The sequence below is a fragment of the Pipistrellus hanaki genome (genome assembly GCF_964339955.1).
Source record: "Pipistrellus hanaki genome assembly, chromosome: 4".
Classification (NCBI taxonomy): domain Eukaryota; kingdom Metazoa; phylum Chordata; class Mammalia; order Chiroptera; family Vespertilionidae; genus Pipistrellus; species Pipistrellus hanaki.
Genome location: NC_140506.1, coordinates 37380951 through 37408347, shown reverse-complemented (window position 1 = coordinate 37408347; position 27397 = coordinate 37380951). Strand labels below are relative to the sequence as shown.

The 27397-nt window shown below is 37.4% G+C and overlaps 1 protein-coding gene across 4 annotated transcripts in view; it reads right to left on the bottom strand.

Annotated features, from left to right (window-relative positions):
- Positions 1-27397, bottom strand: part of SCAMP1 (secretory carrier membrane protein 1) — a 94748-nt gene that overhangs the window by 60885 nt on the left and 6466 nt on the right. For all 4 annotated transcript variants that reach the window (XM_084881338.1, XM_084881337.1, XM_084881339.1 and 1 more), the window contains exons 2-6: positions 23011-23088; positions 10962-11060; positions 9192-9300; positions 7017-7145; positions 182-341 (exon numbers count right to left, since the gene is read on the bottom strand). In XM_084881338.1, the coding sequence (XP_084737464.1) occupies positions 182-341; positions 7017-7145; positions 9192-9300; positions 10962-11060; positions 23011-23088 (575 nt within the window). The remainder of the gene's footprint in view (positions 1-181; positions 342-7016; positions 7146-9191; positions 9301-10961; positions 11061-23010; positions 23089-27397) is intronic.

Sequence of the window (27397 nt, the reverse complement as noted above, 5' to 3'; positions counted from 1 at the left end):
GATTTAGGCTATAATGACCACTTGTGAGTGAATACACATGAATATGATATATAGATTTTTTTGAAGGTGTTATACAATAAAAAAAAAAATTTAATGAAAAGCCAATTTTCCCTTTAAAGTGTACCATGAGTATTTACTTCACATATTTTAAAGAGCATATTTTAAAGTACACACATTTTACCTGAAAGCTCCGTAAAGTGGTCTGTACCAACAGACAAATGAACAAGGAGTAAAAAGCAAGAACCACAGGATACTCAATCCAAAATCAACCCCTCTTGTAGCATCAACACAAAACCAAGCCAAGCATCCGAAGATATTTAGAAACAGTGTTACCGTATGGACTGTGGAATCAAAAAACAAAATAGAAAAAAAATGTTTACAATCAGTTTATGAGGTTCATTCAACAAAAATTATAAATAAAAAAAATACTTCCCAAGAGCGAATGTATTTTACACCATGTTTTCATTTAGTATTTTTCAAAACATTGCTGTTTCTTATGCATTTGATTTTAAAATAGAGTTACCACAGGAAAAGGAGTCCTAATACATGCACTATTTGGCAAAAATCTTTTGGCCCTTTTTTAAAGGGCAATTACACAGGTAAACCAGAGAAGTACTGCCTAAAGGCCTCTCCCCTGAGAAGGAAACATGTGATATGTCTCTTGATTGAAGGCTCAGGAAGAAAGTAGTGCCTGCCAGGAAAAGAACCAAAACTTGGGAGAAAAAGATCCTACACTCAGAACTATATTTTTACAGAGGGGGCCTGCAGATGTCTCTCCGAGCAGATTATACACGAAAGAGAAGTGCCCTGTGCAATCTCATCATGACACATTTAAACAATAAAATTGGAATCATTGGGCTAAAAATAATCAATACAGTAGAAATTTCCAGTGAGTACAAAGTCAATCTGTAAGGATTATTAATTCATCCTCACTGAGTTGTCCATTCTTTAAGTCCTGGGATTCAAACTGTGTTTTGGTAGAGGATTACACATATTAAAGAAAAAAAGTACACTATGATGCATTTCAGCTCCATTGGCAGACCTTTCTTTAGTTAACACAAATAGATCTTGGCAAACTCTTCATAAGTTGTTAATAATCACTTTCCCTGACAGACCAAAAGCAAAAAATCTGGATAACATTATAATCCTAAAAACAACATTTACCCATTATAATAATTTTAAGCACTTTCAAAAATTACTGGCTGCATTTATTATAGAAAATAAATTCTTTCAGAAGTTAAAATAATTTTAATGCAAATTATCAATACAATAAAAGTATACTGACAAACTACTAGTTGAATAAAAATAAAAGCCTAATGAATCTAAATAAAAAACTCACATTAAAAACAAACTTTAGCCGAAACTGGTTTGGCTCAGTGGATAGAGTGTCGGCCTGCAGACTGAAAGGTCCTGGGTTCGATTCCAGTCAGAGGCATGTACCTTGGTTGCGGGCGCATCCCCAGTAGGGGGTGTGCAAGAGGCAGCTGATCGATGATTCTCTCTCATCGATGTTGCTAACTCTCTATCCCTCTCTCTTCCTCTCTGTAAAATATCAATAAAATATATTTTTTTAAAAACCAACTTTAAAATCCTTTTAAATTATTAATCAAATAAGAGTATTGATTAATGAAACAGGACAAAAACACACATTCTAGGATGCCTTATCTAATCTGCTCTCATCTAACAACTAAATATACAATCTCTGGAATAGGAGAAAAAGCTCCAGAGGAAAAGATCTAGATAATAGTGATCTAAACTAATAAAAGAGAAAAATGCTAATTGACCATACCTTTGCTATGCCCACAGCCAATCAGAGCGAGTATGCAAATTAACCCAACAAAGATTGTGGTTAATTTGCATATACGGAGCGAGGGAGGAGTGAAGACTGAAGACAGCATAGAAGGAAGAGGGAGGGAAAGGGGAAAGCAAGGCAGCTGCCAGAGGGAAAGCGTGGGTGGGGTGGGCAGTGGCGCCACCTGGAACGGGCCCCTAGTATAATACTATTGAGCTAATCAATCTCTGTGTATTTCCACTTTTCATCTATAAAAATACAGGAACTCTTCTAGCCTTAAAATTCCATTCCATTCTATTATACAAGAATGAATCTTACTAATAATTACTTTATTTCCATTAGAATTTCTAACTCACATGAAAGCTTGATTAACAAACTTACTCAAAATCTTTTGCCTCAAAATAAAAGTAATTCTGTTAAGGAGGGCTTAAAATCAGAATTGAAAAGATTGTGAGATTGAAAATTATTACTCTGTTAACATTAAATGACATCTAATTGCCTAAAAAAGTATTAAATGTTCAGAACATCCTAAGTCAAATATCAACCTTTAGAGAAATAATTTTTAAAGGTTTACCTACTAATCTGTTCAAAACAGACAATATATGGGTATGAGTATTTTAAAGTTCACAGAAATTCTTTCAGGTTTAGATAAAAATTTTCAATTTAAGTTTGTATAATCTATTAAAATCTTTTTCAAAGTGTTTTTATAGTAACCAACAATTATAATCAAAAAGTCATTTATTTGAACTCCAATGAAGAATAAAATGTTTAGCCCTAACCAGTTTGGCTAGAGTGTTGGCGTGTGGACTGAAAGGTCCCAGGTTCAATTCCAGTCAAGGGCATGTACCTTGCTTGCGGGCATATCCCCTGTATGGGGTGTGCAGGAGACAGCTGATTGATGTTTCTCTCTCATCGCTATTTCTAACTCTCTCTCCCTCGCCCTTCCTCTCTGTAAAAAATCAATAAAATATATTTGGGAAAAAAAAGTGTTTAGGGCCTACTTACTAAACAATTGGTCTACTTTATAGAGATCAAAAAACACACATAAAGGGAAGGTAATGTGAAATGAATAATTCTGTTGCTAATTTCTATCCAATTACAAACCACTTGTTGGATTCCAATGTAGGTAGAATACTAATGAAATATTTAGTCCATTTTGTTGACCTGATTTGCAAGCCGAATGACTCTTCTTCATATAAAATTTCAATTTGCTTTACTAAGCACATTAAGTATGGTATCTTTGAAAGCATATCTGTTGTATTTGGGTTGAAAATGTCAAATACTTCTTCATTTTGGTACTGTGTAGATGGTGTAACATGTAACTCTGGGCTCTGGAGTCAAGCAATCCAACTCCAACCTTCCTTTCTGTGTAACTCATATTCTCTATCCTTTAGTTTCCCTATCTATAAAACTAAGTAATATAGTACCTGCTTCATAGTGTGGTTACAATTTAATAATGTAATATACATAAAAGTGATTAGCATTGTGCCTTGCACAAAGTAAATCCTCAATAAATGTTTGCTCATTATTATTATCACCAAAGGCCCGGTACACAAAATTTGTGTGGGGGAGGGGCCCTCAGTCCAGCCTGCACTCTCTCCCATCCAGGACATTGTGGGATGTCCAACTGCCAGTTTAGCCCAATCAAATCAGCAGCCAGACATCCCTCTCACAATTCTGGACTGCTGGCTCCTAATCGCTCACCTGCCTGCCTACCTGGTTGCCCTTAACTGCCCACCACCACTGCCAGCCTGATCACCCCTAACTGCCTCAGTGTGCTGACCTTGTCCCCTTTAACTTCCCCACCTGTTGGCCTTGTCGCTCCTAATTGCCGCCCCTGCAGGCCTGGTTGCCCCCAAATGCACGCCCCCCCACACTGGCCTGGTTGCCCCTAATTCCCCCTCCCCCACTGGCCTAGTTGCCCCTCACTGCCTCCCTGCCAGCCTAATCACCCCCAACAGCCCCCACTGCTAGCCTGGTCGCCGCCAATTGTAAACCCCCCCCCCCAGCCTGGTCACCCCTAACTGCCCTCCCTGCCATCCTGGTTATCTCTTATAGCCCCCCCTGCCTGCCTGGTTGCCCCTCACAGCACCCCTGCTGGCTTAGTCGCTCCATGAAGCCTGCTGTTCAGTCGTTTGGTCATCCCTCACTAACACCCCTGCCGGCATGGTCGCCCCACACAGCCTGATTGTTCAGTTGTTTGGTAGTCCCTCACTAACCCCCTGCCAGCCTGCTCGTAGGCAGCCATCTTTGTGAGGGTGTGATGGTCAATTTACATATTACCTCTATTATATAGGATTACAGTGTAAAAGCATTAGTCAACTCTAAAATCAGTAACAAGTTGACACTTCTTAAAAAGAACTTATTTAACTACTTCTATTCTATGTAACTTAGAGACATTATTGAATTGGTACCAGATCTCATTTTGTTCCAGGAAACACTTCTTCAAATTAGAACCTTAACTGGAATCTTGGGCCTTCTCTGAATACAGTTAACAGATCTTCCAACTGAACAGAATTAGGAAAAAATATAGCCAACTATATCATTTCTAAGAACCTCATAAAGTTATATACTTCTAAGACTAAAAAGGCCTATTTTAAACAAATTGGCATTGGGAGACTAGTTAATCATTCAGTTAAAATTAATCATCTTCCCCATTCAATTTCTATTTACTGAATTCCTTCCAACCCCCATCTCCACCATCAGAATGTTTTTCACTAAACCAAAGAACATATACCTAAAATGTTAAGCCAATTTATGCCCATTAAAAATGATTATTATATATTTTCATATATATGAGTATGTTGATTAAATAAAATATGAGTTGGTTAGCATATACATATACAGAATCAAAACCTTTAATGTTAACAATATACTACTATAATATGTGCTAATGCGAGGGATTCAACAAAATATATTACATCAATAACAAAAACCAACCCAAAATGAGGGTTAAAAATGTATTATCCATAAGGAATCACTTCTCACATTCCAAAGCAAGTTCACCTTATACACTGAGTGGCCAGATTATTATGATCTCTGAACCCATAATAAATCTGGCCACTCAGAGTGTGTGTGAGTGTGTGTGCACTAATGACCTGGTGCATGAAATTCGTGCATATTAAAAGGGGATTAATTAGAGGAAATAATTTAATGTTGCAACTTGCCCTTTCTTTATAATAGAAGTGTCAGAGATGAAAAAAAAAATAGTAAAATGTATAGGAAGACATTCCTCCTGTCAGAGTCTGGGGCTCACCACAGGACCCAGAGTCAAGTCCCTGCCCACCTACACGCACCTCAAAATCATGTGAGACCCAGACCTGGCTGCCCCCTCCACCCCCACCATTGGGCTAGATCCAGACTCATCGAGTCCCACTCTTGTCAAGGCAGGCAGGGGTCATAGCCTCAGGTCCCCTGGCCTGGCACCAGGACAGGAGATGTAGCCTGAGGTTCCCCAGCCCAAACTGAGGTGGGGGCATGACTTCAGGCCCTCCATCAAGACCTGCCAGGAGAGGGACACGGCCTGAGATCCTCTGTCAAGCCCTGCTGGGTGGTGTCATGGCTTGAGGTCTCTCGACAAGCCCTGACAGGTTGGGGGGTATAGCCTCAGGTCCCCTGGCCCAACACTGGGAGGGGGGGCGCAGCCTCAGGTCCCCTGTCAAGCCCTACCAGCAGGGGGGTGCAGCCTCAAGTCCCCTGTCAAATCCTGCTGGGTGGAGGGCACCACCTGAGGTACCCTGTCAAGCCCAGCCAGGCAGGGGTCACAGCTTGAGGTCCCCTAGCCCAGCACCAGGACAGGAAGCACACCTTCAGGTCTCCCATCAAGCCCTGCTGGGTGGGGGGCATGACCTCAGGCTCCCTGGCCTGGCACTGGGACGGGGGTGTGTGACCTGATGTACTCCAGCCTACGTCAGGACAGGGGTGTGGCCTGAGGTCCCCTGCCAAGCCCCATAGGGGCGGGAGGGGGTGTAGCCTCAGGTCCCTGCTGATTGCTCATTAAGGCTCCTTATGGGAACTTGGCCTCAGCTATGGGTGCAGCTATCTTTGTGATGGAGTGATGGTCAATTAGCATATTCCTTCTTTATTAGATAGGATATATATATATACTATATATAATATATATTAGAGGCCTAGTGCATGAATTTGTGCATGGGTGGGGTCCAGCCAGCCTGGCCAGGGGGAGGGGACATGGGCAGTTGGCCGGCTGGCCTGCCTGCTGGTCGAACTCCTGGTTGAGGGGACAATTTGCACATTAGTCTTTTAGTATATAGGATATACACTGAGTGGCCAATTATTATGTGTTCAGAGATCATAATAATCTGGCCACTCGGTGTATAAAGAATGCTCCTAAAATATTTTGAGGAAAATTATCTCATATTTGAAGGGGGAAAGGCTCCTTGATCATACAGTAAACACACACAAATTTCCTTCATCAAGAATGCGCCCTACAAATTATCCACTAACCTAGAGGTTGTGCAGGTGAGAAGTTGTGACAGCTATCTCTCCCACTGACATGATGATATTAAAAGGGACTGAGAAGATTGGAATGAAAATAAAACAGAGTAATTGGAAATTCTGTGTACATACAGCAAACTAATAACAGGTTGACCTTTTATTTTGATATACCATGGGTTATAATTATACTCAAAGCAATCTGAGCATCATAACCTAAAATGTATGTCCTAATGTCCTATTCAATAAAACCTCCTATATTAATTAGGTACTTTAAATAATAATAGTATTCATTCCCACCTGAAATTGAAGTGTAAATTATGCTCAAAGCTATAAGACTATAAGAAAAAACAGTTTATAATATTATAATATTTTATGCTCCTTTAAAAATAGTCATAATGCTTTAACAGAATGTTTAATGGCCTTCATTTACATAAAAATATATGCCTATTTTTTCAAAGCAAATATTGCCCAGAGAAGATTTTTCAAGGAAAGGGAATAACTGCAAAATTCTACCTATGTGACAGAAAAGATCTTTCCTCAAGAGAATGCCAGTTCTTTACATATAGGGTTTTTTCAGCTAAGAACTTAGATCGTCACACACAGTAAAATTTTGAAGTACCCAAATATACATTCCACTCTGAAAATTAGAAAATCTATAGAAAAATACCAATTAATGATACTACCCTTAATATGAGTTCCAAAAAAGAAGAGTTTTGACAACAAAATGGAAAATTTGTTGAATATATACAGTAATTTATTCTGTACTCACACATCCACAAGTAGTACATAATCTTTACTGTCTTCTGGAATTCCACAGGAATGTCTACAGAAAAATCCTGATAGAAGCAAGGTCCCACAGGAAAATTGCCAGGAAGAGGTGGCCAATTATTTTTTCTGCCTGCAAAAAAAATTTTTAAGTTATTTATGTAGGACAAATATGTGCTATTCTTATTTTTTATTTCAGAATAAAGAACAGTATCTATTATTTTATAGGTGTTTTACAAATACAACACTGTATTTCTCCACATTCTTGGAAAACTCTATAACCTTTAAAACATTGGATCTTTATAACCTTTAAAACATTAGATGGTAAAATTTTCCAGTGTCATATATTATTTAGCAGAAAGTATGTACAGTTGAAATGAGAAAATGAAAAAAAGCATAAAGGCACATACCCTGTGACTCTGCCCTAAAAAATTACTTTCAAAGTCCCAAGAGTCTGGCTTTCACATGCAGGTCATGCAGTTTTTAAATCTCTCTAATATCTTCCTCAGTGTCTTACATCTTTAACTTAATTTCTAACTCATGTGGAGAGGGAAGACCGAGCTTTTGAATCTTTGGAATTTTCTACTGTTAACATCATGAAAAAAACACACTATTAACCAATACCGAAAGTATCAAATTCAGAAATCCCAAAGTCTCAGAAAAATAACATCCAAAAGACATATAAGTAAATTACAAAACTATAAGAGAGTCATGAAGATGCTAAGGAACTATAGCACCTTCAAAAACCTGGAGAAAAAAAACAAATTCAAACTGTCAGGGGAGTGTAAAGGGTCTACATAAAGAAATTAGACTGAAAGTAGGGAAAATATAAAATTAAAGAAGTCAAACATTAAAAATAGAGAGTAAAAATAACATCTAAAGGCCATTTAATCATTTTAGATATGATAATCTCACAACCTTTAAAATTAGATTTTACAGACCAGAAAAAATTTCATAGCAGAAAAAGCATGACCTATTTCTGATTCTCTCCCACATGTCTCCACTATTTATCATTCTTTTCTAATTTCATGTAGTTCATGCATTTCTCATACAAGTCTCACACTATTTGAGAAGTAACAGAGCACGACTATAAAGAACAAGACTTGAAACCAGACATGCCTGGCCTGGCCACTTACTGTCTAGGTGGCCTTGGGCAACTTACTTAAGCTTCTAAAGACTGAGTTTTTACATCTGAAAAATGAGAACAACTATACCACCCTTCAGAGAACTGTACTGAGGATTAAACGTACAACATACTACAAATCTATCTTTTAATTTCCCACTCTTCATTTCAACCCTTACTAAAATATCTCTCAAAGAAATAACTTGTATTATTCAATGGTAAGGAAATAGGGTAGCTTTTAGTTATAGGTATTTCAGAAACGTTTAATTACACCTTTAGTTTCTCCTTTTAGAGATGTCTCTGATGTTGCAAATAAGAAAATGGCCTAGGATAAATGTACTCTCAGGAGCCCCTGGGTTTACACATTCTAAGATAAGAAACAGATAATTTATTATTGCTGTCCTAGTCTTGTCATCCCATCACTATCCCAGACATACTAACAATGACTTGTCTAACTCTTATCTCTTCGTACCCAGAGACTGCTAGCTTTCCCTAAAATACTCTCTTGAAGTGGCCTTTGGTAATAACAGCCTGAGTAGATTTCATAGCTAATAATTAATTCAGCATTTATTTATTTCTTTGGCATCATCAAAATACCCAAAGCTTCCTAGAGTCACCGCAGACTTACTTCTTTCACATGATTCAAACGATAGAAAATACTTGTAAGGACAGAAGCAAATAATTTGAAAATACTGATAGGCTAACTAAACTAGAAGAGTCAAATGTAGTCCCATGTACTCATAAAATTTTATTAGAAGCAAAGACAGCTCAAGTGCATAATCAAAGGTTCCTGGCTTTAGAATAAACCAAAATTATCATATTTGAATTCACTTTCTGTGTGATAAGGCTAACACTGTTCTAAACTATCAAAAGACTATACAAATCAGCCAATTTCAAAGAGCTACACAGTATCGAGTAGAATATTGGCTATGTCTGATCTCGTTAGAATAGGAAAACCGGGCAGAATTTTATTCACAAACCAAATGACTTAGAGCCAGTGCAGACATTATCTAAAATGTTTAAAGTTATTTTTATTTCAAACATTTTAGATACTACCATGTTGACTGAGGTTTTGCATTTCTCGTTCCCGACGGTCTAATTCTGCAGCTTTTCTTTCTAATTCTTCCTGGCGCTTAAGAAGTTCAGCTTGGGCCAAGGCATGTTCCTACACAAAAAATAATAAGTGAATAGGTTGTCATAAGTATAAAATATTGAAACATTGATATGCTATCTCTTTCTTCTCCCTCTACTATGCTAGAAACTTAATTCAAATGTTCTTCCAAAGTACAGGAATTTACTGAAGATTTTAGTTTCAGAAAATATTATATAGATATTTGATCCATATAGCCATAGATATTTGATTCTTTTGGTTATGAAAACCTTCATGGGAATATTGGGCACATTAGGACAGAAAAAAATCCTAAGAGTGGTCAGAGTCCTAAGGTAATCAGGAAAATGAAAATCACCTCTGTGCTTAAATGAGTGAATAACAAAGAAAAAGGGAAGTGTTGAGGAAAACAGACAAATGGAGAAAAGAGCAACTTAATTGACTCTTATGAATTGGGTTAAATGGCATATAAGGTTCCCAATGAAAGAACTAATAACATCTTTTATAAAATAATGGCATGAAAGGAGGACATGGTTCAGAAATTCTGATCTATACTCCACCTGACTTTATGTGATAGCAGGAATCCTAGTAATCTACTTTTATCTTGTATTTTTCTCAAACTCCTACCGATGTCTCTTGCTTAGCCATTATAATGCTCTTCCAGTAATATTTATTATTCTGTCATTGTTACTGTAATGGCATCGTGTAATAAAAAGTGATACCAAGCCCTAACCAGTTTGCTCAGTGGATAGAGCATCAGCCTGTGGACTAAAGGGTCTCAGGTTCGATTCTGATCAAGGTCATGTACCTTGGTTGCGGGCACATCCCCAGTAGGGGTGTGCAGAAGGGGAGCTGATCAATGTTTCTCTCTCATCCCTCTCCCTTCCTCTCTGTAAAAAATCAATAAAATATTTTTTTTAAAAAGTGATACCAAAGGCAATAAAATTTTCACTATAAAAATTATACACCAGCTGAAACCGGTTTGGCTCAGTGGATAGAACGTCGGCCTGCGGACTGAAAGGTCTCAGGTTCGATTCCAGTCAAGGGCATGTACCTTGGTTGCGGGTGCATCCCCAGTAGGGGGTGTGCAAGAGGCAGCTGGTCGATGATTCTCTCTCATCAATGTTTCTAACTCTCTCTTCCTCTCTGTAAAAAATCAATAAAATATATATATTTTTAAAAATTATACACCAAGGTAATAGATGAATTTAATAATGGCCAATCTACACTAATAAAAGAAAAATATGAAAATTGACCGTACCTCTGAGATGCCCATCAGCCAATCAGGAGTATGCAAATTAACCCAACAAAGATGGCAGGTTAATTTGCATATACAGTTGCGGAGTGGCCAGGCGGGGTGGGATGCCTGCTATGACAGGGAAGGCAGGGGTGGAGGGAGCTACAGTAGCCGCGCTCCCATCGGGAGCAAAGACTTACAAAGGCTCCTGGGTGGCCAGGAGCAAAGCCAGGGGAAGGAAGGCCTGTTCTTGCACGAATCTTTGTGCAACGGGCCTCTAGTCATGGAATAAAGCAAATGTTATAAGCTGAAAGAGACATGTGAGTATTATAGAGTCTACAAGGTGGCTAACCTAGACTCAAAAATAAGTTAAAAATTAAACAATATGGAATGCAACAAATAAAAAAATTATTTATCTCTGGAAGTAAATAATACTGATATTGTAAATTCCATATGAATTTGCACATTAACATGAACTAACCTTTGCAATCTGTGTATAAGGTGGAGGTTCCTCTGTTGGTTTCATTATTGCTGGTTGTGTACTGGGTACATTCGGCATTTTCACATTGCCTGGTGGAGGCTAGGAAATTAAGAAAATGGAAAATTATATAACACAGAGATCCAACTTTAACTTCTTTCAAAAGGCAAAATACCAACAAAAGGCAAAATGCCAAGAACTGCCTCTCTTCTTCCCCTACCATCTCATAGTCAAGTTGGGACAAAGACCTGTGTAAGCTCTCCATCTCCATTTTCTCATTCATTTCTATAATCTTCAATCTGGGTTTTACCTCTAACACTACACCACAAACAATCTTCTCTAGGATACTGCATGTAACAAATAAATACCTTTGAGTATTTCTTTTTAGTAAAATACATATATGACCACACTAAGGATTTACACCAAGCTTAACTATCAACTCTCCCCTCTTAAGAAAGGTATATGCCAGTGCCCCAAGAGGATGACTCTTGACAGAACCCCACTAATTCCCTTGAAAAGAGTTAAGAGGAGAGACCTTAGGAAGATATGAAATAAACTACACAACCTCTACTTTGCTGATTAGGATTAGCAGTATTTGAAAGCTGCAAGATCAAAAAGTAGGTAGATATCTACAAACTCTTAAAAATGGAACTGTTTAAATTACTGTGTATCCATATGATTCAGTCATTAAAAGGAACGTGTTACAGCTATAGAAGAATATTTTTTAAATACTAAATGAAATAAAGCAAACTACAAAATAGTATGTATATGACAATTTTTACTTTTATAAACACACATTTGTACATGTTCAGAAAAAATTCTGAAAGATCTCAGCAAACTGATATCAGAGAGATTTGTACCTTTTGCTTTATCTTATTTTCTATTATTTGTTTCCCCTCCCCCAATATACTACCTTAATTTTAAAGTACTTTTTTTATTTTTTATTTATTGATTTTAGAGAGAGACAAAAGGGAGAGCAGGGGAAAAGGGAGGAAGCAGGAGAGAGGGAGGACAAGAGAGGTACAGGGAGAAATGGAGAGAGTGAGGGAGGGACGGAAAGGGGAGGGAGAGAGAAAATGAGAGAGAAATGTTAATTTGTTGTTCCACTTATTTATGCACTCATTGGTTGCTTCTTATATATGCCCTGACCTTGACATATTGGGACAATGCTCTAACCAACTGAGCTACCCGGCCAGGGCTTTAAAATACTTTTGTAATGATCATAAGAAAAAAATGACAAGAAGACAGAGGAAGGAAAAGAAAACATAAAGAAGTTGCAAAGGGAAGTTCAAACAAACACCAAAAACTATTAAAGCTGAAAGACACCAATACAGCAGGACTTTATTCTGACACAGCAAATAGCAGCTCAGGAAAGGAAGCCAGGCACAACAAAGATAAAATGTAGTACAGCTGATTCTTACATACATATGAAAAAACCAAGGGCTAAGAATAGGTAAAACAATTTTGAAGAAAAAGAGGGAAGTTAATCCAAGACTTATTTTATTTTATAATTTAATAGTAATTAAGAGTGTGGTACAGATGCCAAAGATACAGAGATGCCAATAAACAAAAAGGACACAAAAACAAACCTACACAAATACAGAAACTTGATAGTCAACAGAGGAGGCACTACAAACATCATCTTAAAAATATACAAATGAAACCTCTAAAAATGAAAACTGTAATAATTCAAATTACAATAGAGAAGTTAAATAGCAGACTATACAACGATAAAGATAAAGAAATAATTAGAAAAATAGAAGTAGGTCTAAAGAAACTGCACAGAACACAGCGAGGGAGAGGGGAACACGAGAGGTTAAGAGAGATAATAGAGTGAGAAATCCTAAAAAACTAAAAAGTTTCAGAGAACAGAGAGAATGAGAGTCAATATTCAAATGGAATGTCAGGACACTGATTCTCAAATTTAAAACTCCAGAACCCAACCAAATTAAGAAAAAATAATAACACTAGACACTTCATTGTGAAACTGATTTTTAAAGTCAAAACTCCAAAACCCAGCCAAATTATGAAAAAAATAACACTAGATAGTTCATTGTGAAAGAGCAAATCCTAAGACTAAGAGATCCTAAAAACAGTCAGAGAAAAAAGACACAAACCTACATTTTAAAAAAATGTCACTAAGACTGAGAGCTAATTTCTCAACAACAACAATGGAAGCCCACACAGAATGTGCCAAGCTGATGAGAGATAAGTGTCAACATAGATTTCTAAATTCCATAAATTACATTTGAGAACCAAGGTGAAAAATATTGAAAAAGTTACTACCAACAGACCCTCACAAAAAAAAAAAAAAAAAAAACCCACAAAAAAACTTATAATTTAGGAATAAAAACAATGATACCAGAAGGAAAATCTGAGATGCAAGAAGAAATATATTTCTGCTTCAATAGCCCCTTCTGAGTATATCATCTTATTTTTACACTCATCAGAACTCCAGATTGGAAGGAAAGTTAACCCATCTAAAGTGGCCACTCTAGTACAACTGAATGTACCAGAATAAGATGAGGTCTTCTCTTGACAACCCTGAAACTGTGTCTGCTCTGGCAGACCCTGGGGAAAACCTAAGGTATTGAGAAAAAACAGGCTGAGATGGAGGGAAACAATCAGACAAGTCAGGAGAATAGGAAGAAAGCTACTGTGAGGCAGAATAAAAAACAATGTCTGGCAGAGCAAAGCTGTATATCCTCCCTGGGTGGATGGAATTTCACCAATTAGAAGTAGGCTAAATTTTAAAGTATCTCTGTGAAAGTTAAGGGTTATATTTATTTATTTTTTATTGAAGAATAATTGACATGAAACTTTGTTAGTTTCAGGTATATAACATAATGATTCGGTATTTGTATATATTGCTAAATGATCACCACAATAAGTCTAGTAAATCTATCCCAATGTAGTTACAATTTTTTCTATGATGAGAACTTTTTAAATCTACTCTTTGAGTAACTTTCAAATATACTATACAGTATTATTAACTATAGTCACCATGCTATATATTATAACCCCATGACTTATAATGGAAGTTTGTATCTTTTGACCTCCTCCCTTCCCCTTCACCTATTTTGCCCATCCCCACCTTGTCTCTGGCAACTAACAATCTGTTTTCTATATCCCTGAGTTCAATTGCTTGACAGTTTTTTAAGATTCCACATATAAATGAGATCAAAAGGTATTTGTCTCTATCTTATGTCACTTAGCATAATGCCCTCCAGATCTACCCATGTTGTCACAAATGGCAAGATTTCCTTTTTTTTATGGCTAAATAATATTCCATTGTGTGGGTCTACTAGTATGTATATATGTGTGTGCATATGCACATAGACACACACAATTTTACTTATCCAGTACTTATCTTAGGTTGTTTCTAATTTTTACATTTTAACACAAATTACCATACTACAGTTGCCTGCTCTGTGTGGCTTTAGAAAATTCAACCAGGGCCAATAAATAAAAGTTATAGTAAGATACATATTTTGGCTCAATAGAATTTAAAACATTATAACAATCATGGTAATACAGTAATAGATGGACTGTTTATAATACAGTGAAATCTTTGCACTGCAAATTCCAAAAGCATTTCATTATTAAATAAATTGCTTAATATTCAAGATTCTTTTAGGTCATGGAGTGTCCATAGGTGTCTTATGTATAAACAAGTATGTTCTCCTTCCTAGTTTTCTCCCATATTTTAAACACCTATTCAAGAAAATTTTTTCTTGCTTTGTCCTGCCCTTTCTCTTCCATTTGTTTATCAGTAAAGTCCCTAAGTATACTCAGAGTCTAAAGCAATGTTTCTTAATGTGTTCATAGTTCTCCTGAATAAGAAATCCCTGGTGCTTATTGAAAATGCAGACTCTGGGCCCCATGGTGGACATACTGATTCAAAAATTCAGGGGCTGAGAAGAAGGGAATTGCCTTTTTAACAAGCTCCCAATTTTTAAACTGCCCAGGGTGATTCTTAAACACCTTGAAATTTGAGAACTCCCCTCTAGTTTACAGCTTCTACAAACCACTTTCCTATCCTTTTGGAGAGACTGCCAAAAGAAACCTAAAACTTTCTGCAGCTTTCACTGACTTATCCACCTCTGATTGAGCAGACAAGTACTGACTATGGCTGTGCTTAACACAGATTCTCTTGTTATTAGTATGAAAATGATACATACTAATGTTAGAATTGGGACAAACAATTTTATCAGGATAGATAACCATTTTAAAACAAGGCTTTTAAAAATGAGAATAACTGGGGGAGGAGATGCATAATGGAAAGAAGATAGTATATACGTACACACACACACACACACACACACACACACACACACACAGATGGGAGTTTCCAAATAGAGAAAGGCACATAGAGAAACAGAAGCATGCACCATACATACTCATTAATAAATTCATCAAACACTTACTGATCAACTATAATGTATCAAAACCAGTTATAGACACTTGGGATATATTAATGAACAATACAGGTAAATATCCCTACCACCTTCACAGAGCTTACATTCTAGCAATGGAAGTTAAACAATACTTATATTGATCACACACATTGTAGAGTATATTAAGAAAGCAAAAAATTTTATGGAATAACAAAAGAAACAGGATAAATGGGTTATGAGTAAAGGTGGCGTGTGGATAATTTTACAAACGTGGTTAGGAAGTAAAGAAGTCAGCCTTCCTGATATCTGGGGGAAAGATCATTTTAGGCAAAAGGAACAGTCAGGGCAGTCAGGAGAATGCCCGACATATATGAGAAAGACCAGTGTGCTGGATAGGAATACATGAGGTAATAGAGTGTAAGGAAATAAATAGAGATATTAGAGACCAAACTATAGGTTATTTTAAGGACTGCCGGGTTTTACCATAAAGAGTTCTAATCAGGGGTCTGAAATGATGGACTTTAGGAATCACTCTGGCTGCTGAGTTGAAAATAAATGAGAATGGGGCAAAGGTAGATGGAGGTACGTTAGGAAACCACCACTGCAGTAATCCAGGCAAGGGATGACCACAGCTTAAACTAAGTCATGACTATGGAGATAAGGGGTCAGTTCTATATGTATTTTTAAAGAAGAGCCAATAGGATTTCCTGACAAAACAATGTGAGAGATAAGAAAATGGAAATAGTGAAATAGTATCAAGGTTTGGGACTAACCAATCAGTAGGACAGAAATAAGAAAGAATGAAAATGAGCAGATTTACAAGCAGGGGATTCAGTTCAGTTTTGGCATGTTGAATTTGTAATTTCTAAGACATCCAGGTAGACTTATCAAGTAGGCACTTGAATATATGAGTGGTGTTCAAAGTAGTGAGTGGTCTGTGCTGAAGATGTAAATTTGGGAGTCACCAGCATAGATGGTATTTAAAGCTGTAAGATTAGATGAAATCACCATTTGAGTGAGCATAGAAAGGTAAAAGAAGCAAAGCCTAACTCCTGATACACTTCAATATTTGGGATTGGGGGAAGGAGTACGAGAGATACCAGCAAAGGAAAAACTCCAGTGCTCTGAAAGCCAAATGAAAGTGTCTCAAGAATGTGATACTGATTGAATGTCAGTACTGATTACAGATTGAGTAAGACTAAGACTGAAAATTTACTACTGGATAAGAATGTGGAAGTCAATGGTTACCTTGACAACTGCATTTTGGTACACTATTGGGAACAAAACCCTTATTGAAGCATCTTTTAGAAAAAAGAAAGAAAAAAACACACAAAACAAGTAGACAACTCTTCACAGGAGTTCTGCAGCAATGGGAACAAAGAAAATATTTCAGGGAAGGGAATGGATATCAGAAATGGATAGAAAGAAAACTAGGTCAAGATAAAGTCTTGATATAGAGTTACAGTAATCAAGACAGTATGGTAATAGAATAAGGAATGTGCATGGTTTCTCCAACTATGCTTAGCTGCTTAAGGATAGACATATATTAACACAATAAAACTGATAGTCCAAAAATAAACCCTTACATTTATCATTAACTGATCTTCACCAAGATAATCCAATGAGAGAAAAAAAAAGTCTTTTCAATAACTGTTACTAGAACAAGTAGATATCCACATGAAAAAGAATGAATTTTTAAACTTATCTCTTACCATACACAAAAATTAACTCAAAGTGGATTATAAACTTAAATGTAAACGCTAAAACTATACATCTCTTGGAAGAAAGCACAGTGGTAAGTTTTTATGGCCTTCAGCTGGGCAGTAGTTTCTTACACATAACACCAAATATATAACACCAAAGAAAAAATTATTTTTAATCAATAAAAAAAAATGAAGCACTTACTGATACATGCCACAATACAGAACCTTCAAAACACTGTGCTAAGTGTTAAAAGAGGAAACACAAAAGACCATATATTGTAGAATTCCATTTATATGAAATGTCCAGAATAGGCAAATCTATAGAAACAGAAAATAAATTAGTAGTTGTCTAGAGCTGAAAAGGGAGGGCGAATGAGAAGTGACAGCTAAATGGTACAGAGTTTCTTTTGGAAGTGGGAGTTACAAAAATATTCTAAAATTAGAATTTGGTAATACTCGTGCAATTCTATGACTACACTAAAAACACTGAGTTGTACATTTTTAATGAGTTCATGTTATATTAATTATATTTTTTTTAAAGCAGTTAAAACACATGAATAAATTTTAGTGGGTTTTTGTTTTTCCCCCTCAGATGGAAGAAAGCACAACATACTTTTCATAAGAATAATCCAGCAGAAAGTGAGGGGGGAGGAGGGGGAGATGATGCAGGAGGGGGAAATTTAGCGAAGTTCTTAAGGTGAGGAGGTATAGAATCTAGTGCACAAATAGAAAGAATGGCTTTAGACAGAAGCACAGTTGGTTCATCTGTAAATAAGAAAGCAGTATATATGAGTGTAAATGCTAGTAGGTAAATGTGATGGTGGAAATCCTTGGATGTTCTCTACAGACTGCTTTAACTTTCTCAGTAAAATAAGCAAGGTTATCGTCCAAGAATAAAGATGGGGAGGAGATTTTAAAGATAAGGAAAGAGGGAGAAGAGTGTGGACAGTTAAATGGCCGTGGCTGGTGGGCGTGCTTGAGCAGAGTGATGGTTAATTTGCATATTACTCTTTTATTAGGTAGGATATATAAGACTTCATCTTATTAAGCTAAAAGGACAGATACTCTAAAGACCTCATGAAGTTAAGTGAGCATGTTGGAGAAGGCTACATGCAAGAAACTGTGGATGGCATCTATGAACTGAGGGCTATCTACAGCTGAGAGCCAGCAATGTCAACAACTTGAATAAGCCTGGAAGCAGATTCTTCTGCAATCAAGTCTCTATAGATGATAATATTGCCCAGATAACACCTTGATCACAGCCTTGTGAAACCCTAAGCAAGTGACTCAGAAACTGTGAAATAACAGCCCTAACCAGTTTGGCTCAGTGATTAGAGCATTGGCCTTCAGACTGGGGGAATCCCAAGTTCGATTCCAGTCAAGGGCATGTACTTTAGTTGCGGGCATATCTCCAGTAGGGGATGTGCAGGAGGCAGCTGATCGATGTTTCTCATCGATGTTTCTAACTCTCTATCTCTCTCCCTTCCTCTCTGTAAAAAAATCAATAAAAATATTATTTAAAAAAAAAAAGAAACTGTGAAATACTAAATGTGCAGTTTTTCAAGCTGCTAAGTTTGTAGTGATTTGTTACACAGCAATAGAAAAGTAATGTATCCAGTATGAGAGGTTCATCTTGACCCAGTGAAGGAGGTAAAGATAATGTAGGGAAACCAGGCATTATGACCACAGTCTCTCTTGACTCAATTCAATACCTGATAAAAGGCTAAGGGGTGGTGGTCTCAATAGAGTTGGATGTTACTCAGTACATGACTTTAGCTGGAGCAAATAGCACATTAGAGGATAGCACTAAAAAACAGTTTAGCAGGTAAGTACATGAAGACTCTATAGATTCTGTTCAATTTTTCTGTAAACCTAAAACTGCTCTAAAAAAGAGTCTAGAAAAAAACAATTTTTAAGGCAATCTGAGGTCAAATCATGTAGGGCCCCCACATTGCCAACACTACTAAACAGCCAATGCTAATCCATATGCACATTTCTAAGGAGAGCAGACCTAATGAGACCTCTGCTTTAGGAAAATAATTCTAATTCCAGTCACAGTACAAAAAAAAAGAAGAAAAACGGTAAGTGGATAGGCCACTGTATTATTTCACAGGAGTACCTGAATTAGGACAGTTTAGTAGGAATGAAAAGGACAGCCTGGTAATATCTACTGGAGGTATAAGTGACAGGATGTGGCAACTGATTAGGTGTTAAAAAAGAAGCAGCAGCAGCATTTGAGCTAAAGAGGACACTAAGAGGATAGAAGGCAATAGTTACCATTAATTGAAATTAGAAACAAAGAAGATTGGTTCTGGAAAGGACAGATAATAAGCTCTAAAAAAATAAAAAAAAGGAAAAAGGAAAAGATTAAAAAAAGAAATGAACAACATGAAAAAATAAAGACAGGCATTATAGTACAGAAAATGTTTTTTCGGTATTAGAGATAGGTGAACTACTAAATACAATTATCTCCTTAGTCCCTGGAGCTAAAATTCTTATCCATTTTCAAAAGAAAAACTTACATTAGAAATAATTCATCAACACTTTCCATCCTGCCTCTATTTTTACACATTAAAAAAAAAAAAAAGATGCTCAAAGAGATTAGATGGTTTGCTAAGTTACCAACTACTTAGCACCAGTGTCTAGCATAGAATCCAGGTCTTATGACTCTCAGTCTACTTTATGTCCTGAATTATCTTAATTAGAGGCAGCTCTTTCTTTCATAAATCAATTACCTGTGTCCCTTTAAGGTTAGAAATAAAATGTGGGCATATCAATACCTGGCATTTTCTTCTCCTGGTTCTTCTTTCTGCCAAAAGGTACAGATCTTGCTATATATATGACAGAAAGGATTCTTCTGGACACCAGTAAATGAAAGAAATTATATATGGCAACAACTAGCAGAACAGAAAGGGTCCAGGTAGCCTATCCTCGAAGAAAATCAATATGACAGTAAGCTACAGCACTGAGAAACATCACTAATGATTTGTATCAGCAGCTCCACACTTCCCCCTATTCACATAGGTGTCCCACCAGCAGATATCCTGTCTGAAGCCATGAATATCATCACCAGCGGCTGAAACTAGTGAAAACCAAATTGCAGTAGGTATTTTCAACTGTTACCTAATTCAAAAGGGAAACATTCTCCATAAATACGTACCAATTCTCAAAGATGAACTAATTCTTCTAGTAATTTATACATTGTTTTAGAAGATAGGCCAGGAAACTCACCCATCATGCTCAACATAAGTTCATTAGGAAAATGCATTTTAGGTTGAACAAAAAAGCGATTTCATAACTCAGGAGTATCCATTTTTTTATAGCACATCTCAATTCACATTAGCCACATTCAAGTGCTCAATAGCCTTCCATTATACTGCCAACAGACTTAGTTTCTACTGTGACAACTCTCTTCTCTGAGTTTAAAATATAGAGTGAATATATAAATTATTTAAATTATTTGAATATTTAGTTGTTGCTTTCCTTAAATATCCTAAAGCAGCGGTAGGGAACCTTTTTTTCTGCCAAGGGCCATTTAGATATTTATAACATCAAAGGCATACAAAATTATCAACTTAAAAATTAGCCTGCTACTAGTATATTTGGTCAAACATTTGATTAATTCACCCCTACTGCCTTGGCAGGGCCAAATGATTTCACAGGCTTTTATACAGCTGCAGACTGGACATTCCCCACCGCTGCCCTAGCATATCCATTCAAACAGAAAACTATATATAAAAGGAAATCTAAAGACACTACTAGCAAAATGGAAAAGGTAAAGGTTTTATAGAAAACAAATGAGTTAGTAAACCAGTTCTGCCACTTACAAGCTAAATGGTCTTTATCTCAGATTTTTTATTAAAAAATAGCCATTCTGAATGTTATAAGAATCCAATAAGACAATATAGATAAAGCACATGGCACAAAGTAGACAACTTGATAAAGAATACTATCACTGATTTAAAAAAAAAAAAAAAAAGTATAGTTGCTCCTGTCAAGGTTAAACCTATTTCTTGCTAGTAAAATCTTCCCAAAAAGAAAGTGAAAACCTCTTTTTATTCTTTATCAGTAGACTTCAAGTCTTTTTCCCATCTCCACCCCACCCCCCAAATGAAACTGACATTTTTACATGTCAAAACTGGTCCACTTATTTGCCATTTAACATGGTTCAATCTGAAATTTACTCGCTCAATTAACACTGTAGTAATACCAGTCTGGGTTGCAAATACTACTTACCAGCAAAGGATGCTAAATGAGGGCTTTAAATTTAAAAATTCATTCCTATCATAATGCTTTTACTTTATATAAAGCTCTTCCAAAAAATAAATATTTAATATAATAATTTTGAAAAATTTTCCAAGTGAAATCCTACATAATATTTTTTTAATCCTCACCTAAGGTTAAGTTTTATTGATTTTAGAGAGAAGAAGTGAGAAAGAAGGGAGGAAGAGGAAGAGAGAGAGAAACATCAATGTGAGAGAGAACATCAACTGGTTGCCTTCCTTATGTGCCCCAACCAGGAATTGAACCCACACGTATGTATGTGTCCTGACCAGGAATCGAACTCACAACCTTTTTGGTGTATGGGACGACGCTCCAACTAACTGAACCACCTGACCAAAGCTCCTACATAATTTTTTTTACAATTATTTTCTATACTATGAAAACATATGTCTGAAAAAGGTGATCAAATAAGGATCATTATATAATATTATATGTACAACCAAGCACAAAACTCTAGTATTGTTAAGAAGGTGACTAATATTTCAAGAGCCAATAATTTTCTAAAATTAGAGACCTCATGAGTATAATATTTAAATACTCAAACACAGAAGACAAAATTATTTGCCAGAGAAATTGAGGGAGAATTTTCAACAGAATCTATCTCAGTGGTTCTCAAAATTGGTTCACAATGAAAAGGCTAAAACAAAAACAAACAACAAAACTACCCTAACTATAAGAGATTAGGGTACTAATGGATATTATAGTAAAGTTCCCCTGGTGTTTCTAATATGCATCTAGGGTACAGAACCCCTGTTCTACAATGATTTTTTCTCGTACTCCTACATTTTATAGATCAATGAATTTTGAAGAGAAGAATATGTTCCTGCCGAAGCCGGTTTGGCTCAGTGGTGGAGCGTCAGTCTGCGGACCGGAAGGTCCCAGGTTCGATTCTGGTCAAGGGCATGTGCCTTGGTTGCGGGCACATCCCCGGTGGGGGGTGTGCAAGAGGCAGCTGGTCGATGTTTCTCTCTCATCAATGTTTCTAGCTCTCTGTCTCTCTCCCTTTCTCTCTGTTAAAAATCAATAAAATATATTTAAAAAAATAAATAAATAAAAAGACTATGTTCCTAGGCCAGGTAAAGTTCCATAGGTAAAGTTCCAAAGTTCTAGGCTACCAGCGGCTAATACTATTCAGAATAACATAATTCAAATGACAATCAGGGAGGGAGGGCATGTATAGGGAAGGAGGGGGCAATGGTATATGTACACAGATAATAATTTAATTAAAAAATAACAATCATACAAATATTCATGATACAGTTATATACATAGGTCTGTTTCATTGTAAGAAAACATCACCCCACATTACCATGAAGACAACACATATACAAAAAAAAAAAAAAAAAAAAAAAAAACACACACACAAAAAAGTCCCTCTTCTATTTAAAGTACTGCAGTAAGATTTAACAATCGAGGGATTGTTAGCAATTTAATTTGTAGAACATAAAAGAAAATTTGCAGTATTTCCCTAGGGCCATCAAAGTAAATTTCAATTACTACTGATATTACTTCCTGTTTAAAAAAAGTTAAATTGCTAAATTATAAATAAAATACTAACAGCTTGTTTTAAATAAATTTAACCATTCAACTAAAAAAACAATTGATATATAACTGCTATTTAACTTCACTTTTAACATTTAAAAGTAGTCCAATTAAGAATAGTCTTACTGTTCTAGAATCGGAGAATGGATTGTATTCATCAAGTCCTGGTGGAACATTTCTTGTCACCTGTGTAACTGATGGGTCCTGGAATAAAATGTGAAGGGGGAAAATTTTTACTTATCATTTAAGACACAATTTACAAAGCATCTGCTTTATCTGTACTTTTTATCACCTAGCAAAGCTAACAGAGGAAAATAGAGAAGATTATCAGATTTAAGTTGAAATTTAAGCACACAGCCTTTGCACCCTCAAAGAAAAAAGAAATGAAGACTGGGTTAGTTGCAAATCAGATGCTCGCAATTACATACAAACTGAAAATAGACCACATCTTGCTAGCTGTGTAACTAATTGCACAAGAGCATCTTAACAAATCTTGGGAAAACCCATCATCCTTTTCTTCAGACTCCACACAGAGTTCAGGTTCCTCTTTTTATATCTTCCATCAGTTTTCCTTAATACAGATTCCAAGTACCACTTTACAAATCAATGTCTTAAACAGGAAACATCTAGAGCACTCAAAATTAAGTGCCTCTTACTTGTTTATTCTATTCCAATACTTCCACTGACCATAGTTCATTTTCCCACATGACCCTGGACTGTCTCCCCTTTCCCAAATATAATAGATTACCTACCACACTATCCCAGCTTTTCAAATCTTTTAATAGTAGGTCTACATGCAAATAACTCAATCAAAATAACCTAAATATTTACTCTACTAGACGCTGGTGCACAAATTAGTGCACTCGGGGGGTGGGGGGGGGTGGGGGGAGGAGTGTCCCTCAGCCTGGATTATGAGAAGACCAGATGAACATTTGGGACCAGGGAAGGACAGGAGAGGGCCAGCGGGGAAGAAACCACGAGAGGGCTCCAGGGCATCTCCGGACTGTCTCGCTCAGTCCTGATCAGTCAGACCCCAGCAGCAAATTAACCTACCAGTCGGAGTGTCTGCCCCTTGGTAGTTAGTGCACTTCATAGCGACTGGTTGACCAGTCGTCTATCTGGCCCCTGATGGTCAGTGCATGTCATAGCAAGTGGTTGAGTGGCTTTAGCATATCCTTAGCATATTTTGCTTTGATTGGTTGAATGGCCAACTGGACAACTGGACACTTAGCATACTGGGCTTTTATTATATAGGATTTCTCTTGATTATAAATAGAATCCTACCTAATAAAAGAGTAATATGCAAATTAACCATCACTCTGCTACACTAAGTCATATCTACCAGCCACACCCACCAACCAATCAGAGCAAGTATACAAATTAATCCTAGCCAAAATGGCTGCTGCCACAGAGAATAAGAGGGAGGCTTGGATTTCCCCAGCAATGGAGGAAGCCAAGCTTTCCACACATCCTGGCTGGCCCAGGCCTTCACTCAAGAATACAAAGTTTCAATTATAGAAGATAAATCCCAAGAAAAATAGCAGCAGCCATGGAGCTGGAGAGAGCAGGCTAGGTTGCCCCCAGTGACAGAGGAAGCCAAGTATTCCCCCTGCTCTGGCTGGCTCAGGCCCCCACTCCAGGCTACAAAGTTTCAACTGTAGAAGATAAATAAACCCCAGATACCAGGGCCTCCATTTGGGGTGCCGGGGGTATGGCTGGCCTGCAAACCACCACAGGCCCCTCGGCCAGACTGCCCCACGCCCCAAGGGAACCCCCACCCTGATCTGGGATACCCTTCAGGGCAAACCAGCTGGCTCTCACCCATGCACCAGGCCTCTATCCTATCTAATAAAAGAGTAATATGCATATTGACCATCACTCCAACACATAAGATCAAGAAAGCTGCCCCCATGTGGACACAAGTGGATACAAGATGGCCACCACAAGATGGCCAGCAAGGGAGGGCAGTTTGGAGGGACCAGACCTGCAAGGGAGGGCAGTTGAAGGCGATCAACCCTGCAGGGGAGGGTAGTTAGGGGTGACCAGGCCAGCAGAGGAGGGAAGTTGGGGACAAACAGGCTGGCAGGGGAGCAATTAGACCTCAATCAGGCTGGCATGGGAGTGGTTAGGGGGTGATGAGGCTGGCAGGCAGAAGTGGTTAGGGGCAATCAGGAAGGCAGGCAGATGAGCAGTTGGGAGCCAGCAGTCCTGGATTGTGAGAGGGATGTCTGACTGCCCTAAATGGGCAGTGGGAAATCCCTTGAGGGGTCCCAGATTGGAGAGGGTGCAGGCTGAGCTGAGGGGCACCCGTCCACACACGAATTTCGTGCACAAGGCCTCTAGTTATGAATATAAAACATAATGAACATCTCAACTAAATCAACTATGTAATTAATGTGAAAAACATTTGGAAACTGAAATGTAATCTCAATGGCCTCCATATCCCTCCTTTCAAACTTTGGCATGCATCAGAATCAAATAAAGCATAGACTGTTGCACCCCACCCCCAGATTTTCTGATTCAATAGGTCTGAGGGAAGGCCTGAGAATCTGTGTTTCCCAGGTGTTATGCTGCTGTTAGTCTGAAGACCACTGCTCTCTTTTCTATAAGGTACCCTCTCCTATTTATCTTCCTCAACACAGATATCAAAGTTACCTTTAAAAAATTAATAACCTTGTCATTCCCCTCTTCCAACCCCTCTCCTATGTCCCTCATCTATTTCAATTTTTTTAGAGGCTCTCCACTAACTATAACATACAAATTCCTTGAAATGAGATACAAGGCTCTGACCATCTAACCCAGCACCTGCCTATCTTTCCAATTTTATCACTTTCTCATAACCACCCTCACCTTGCCAAATCCTTCTGCCTTAACCAAATGAAACCAGCTACTGAATAAGGAACTTCAAACTTGGCAACAACAAAAATGCAAGTAGTAAGGATAAATTAAAAGTACAACACAGACAAAAAAATAAAGGTACTAGGCTTGCTGTACAATAACATGGGAAGGAGGAAATGAAACCACTCTACTTCCCAGGATTCCCCTCCCAAACTTTCTAAAAATGTAGAGTAGGAAGATTATCAAGAGGGGATGTGTGCCTTTAGGGAAAATTAAGAAAATAGAAATATGAATATTTTAATCCAATTTTTAGAGTTGTCATTGCTGCAGTTAATTTAGAACTGGGTTTATGGTCAGCAAGTGGAGACTTAGTAGATCCAGATGGTGACCAGAGAAAAGAGCAGTAGGTACAGATCTGAAGGGAATGGCAATAATTAGAGTTGCCAATGAATCACCAAAGCAAAAACAGGGCCCACAGAGTTACTCGCTATTCTAGTTAGTGAGTAATGACTTGTTGTTACAGTTTTCTTTCATACGGCACTACAGATCTTAAAAGGGCCTTAAAGTGAAGAGAAAAAGAGGAGGAAATGTGAGGGCACAAGAGGGAAAAGAGGGTAACAGAGATCAAACCTCTAATCTTCAGTTTTTACCTGTTTTATACATATTGATTTCACATGAAAATGACTTGGTGGAAGGAAGTTGAGGGCAAGAAGGTGCGGATTGAGGAGACAACTTGTTAGTTTCCAAAGACTGAATTCAGTTCAACTGCAGTGACTGTTGGGCTACCTTCCTTCCCACAAGAATCCAACAATAAATTCCCATCACCTAAACTTGCAGGGGTCTTCAAACTACGGCCCGCGGGCCACATGCAGCCCCCAGGGGAGTCTGATCCGGCCCGCCAGGTTTTTTGGGCAGTGAGCGCAGCCGAGGTGTTACAGTAGGAATGTAGGTGTTACTACAGTTCATATAGTCCGGCCCTCCAGCTCTCTGAGGGACCGTGATCTGGCCCCCACTTTAAAAAGTTTGAGGACCCCTGATAAAGCCATGGTTGGCAAACTGCAGCTCTCGAGCCACATGTGGCTCTTTGGCCCCTTGAGTGTGGCTTTTCCACAAAATACCATGGCCTGGGCGAGTCTATTTTGAAGAAGTGGTGTTAGAAGTTTAAAAAATTTGGCTCTCAAAAGAAATTTCAATTATTGTACTGTTGATATTTGTCTCTGTTGACTAGTGAGTTTGCCAACCACTGTGCTAAACTATCTCCAATCTTAAAAGTTAAATGGATTAAGGACATCAACTTAATGCAAATGAAACAAAAAGTATAACATCTTTCAATTATGGGGTTACTTTTTAATGACAAGGTTTTCAATTTTCAACTTCAACTAAATTCTTAGAATACTTTCAAAATTACTGTAACTTAAAAGATAACATAAATAAGAATGCTGAGTTGTAAGCCATGTTTGAGAGATAAAGTAGAATTAATTTTTGAGGCCAAAACAAAATGGACATTATGCTCCATTTTAATAGAGTTACTTAATTAGAGAGGAAGCATATCCAGTGACAAAGCATTAGAATTCAGACAACCTGGAATTAGTCTAGCAAGGTGACTCAGGGCAAATCACTTCATTATTTTTGGCCTTAATTCCTCTACTATGACCTGCCAAAAAACTACTAGCAC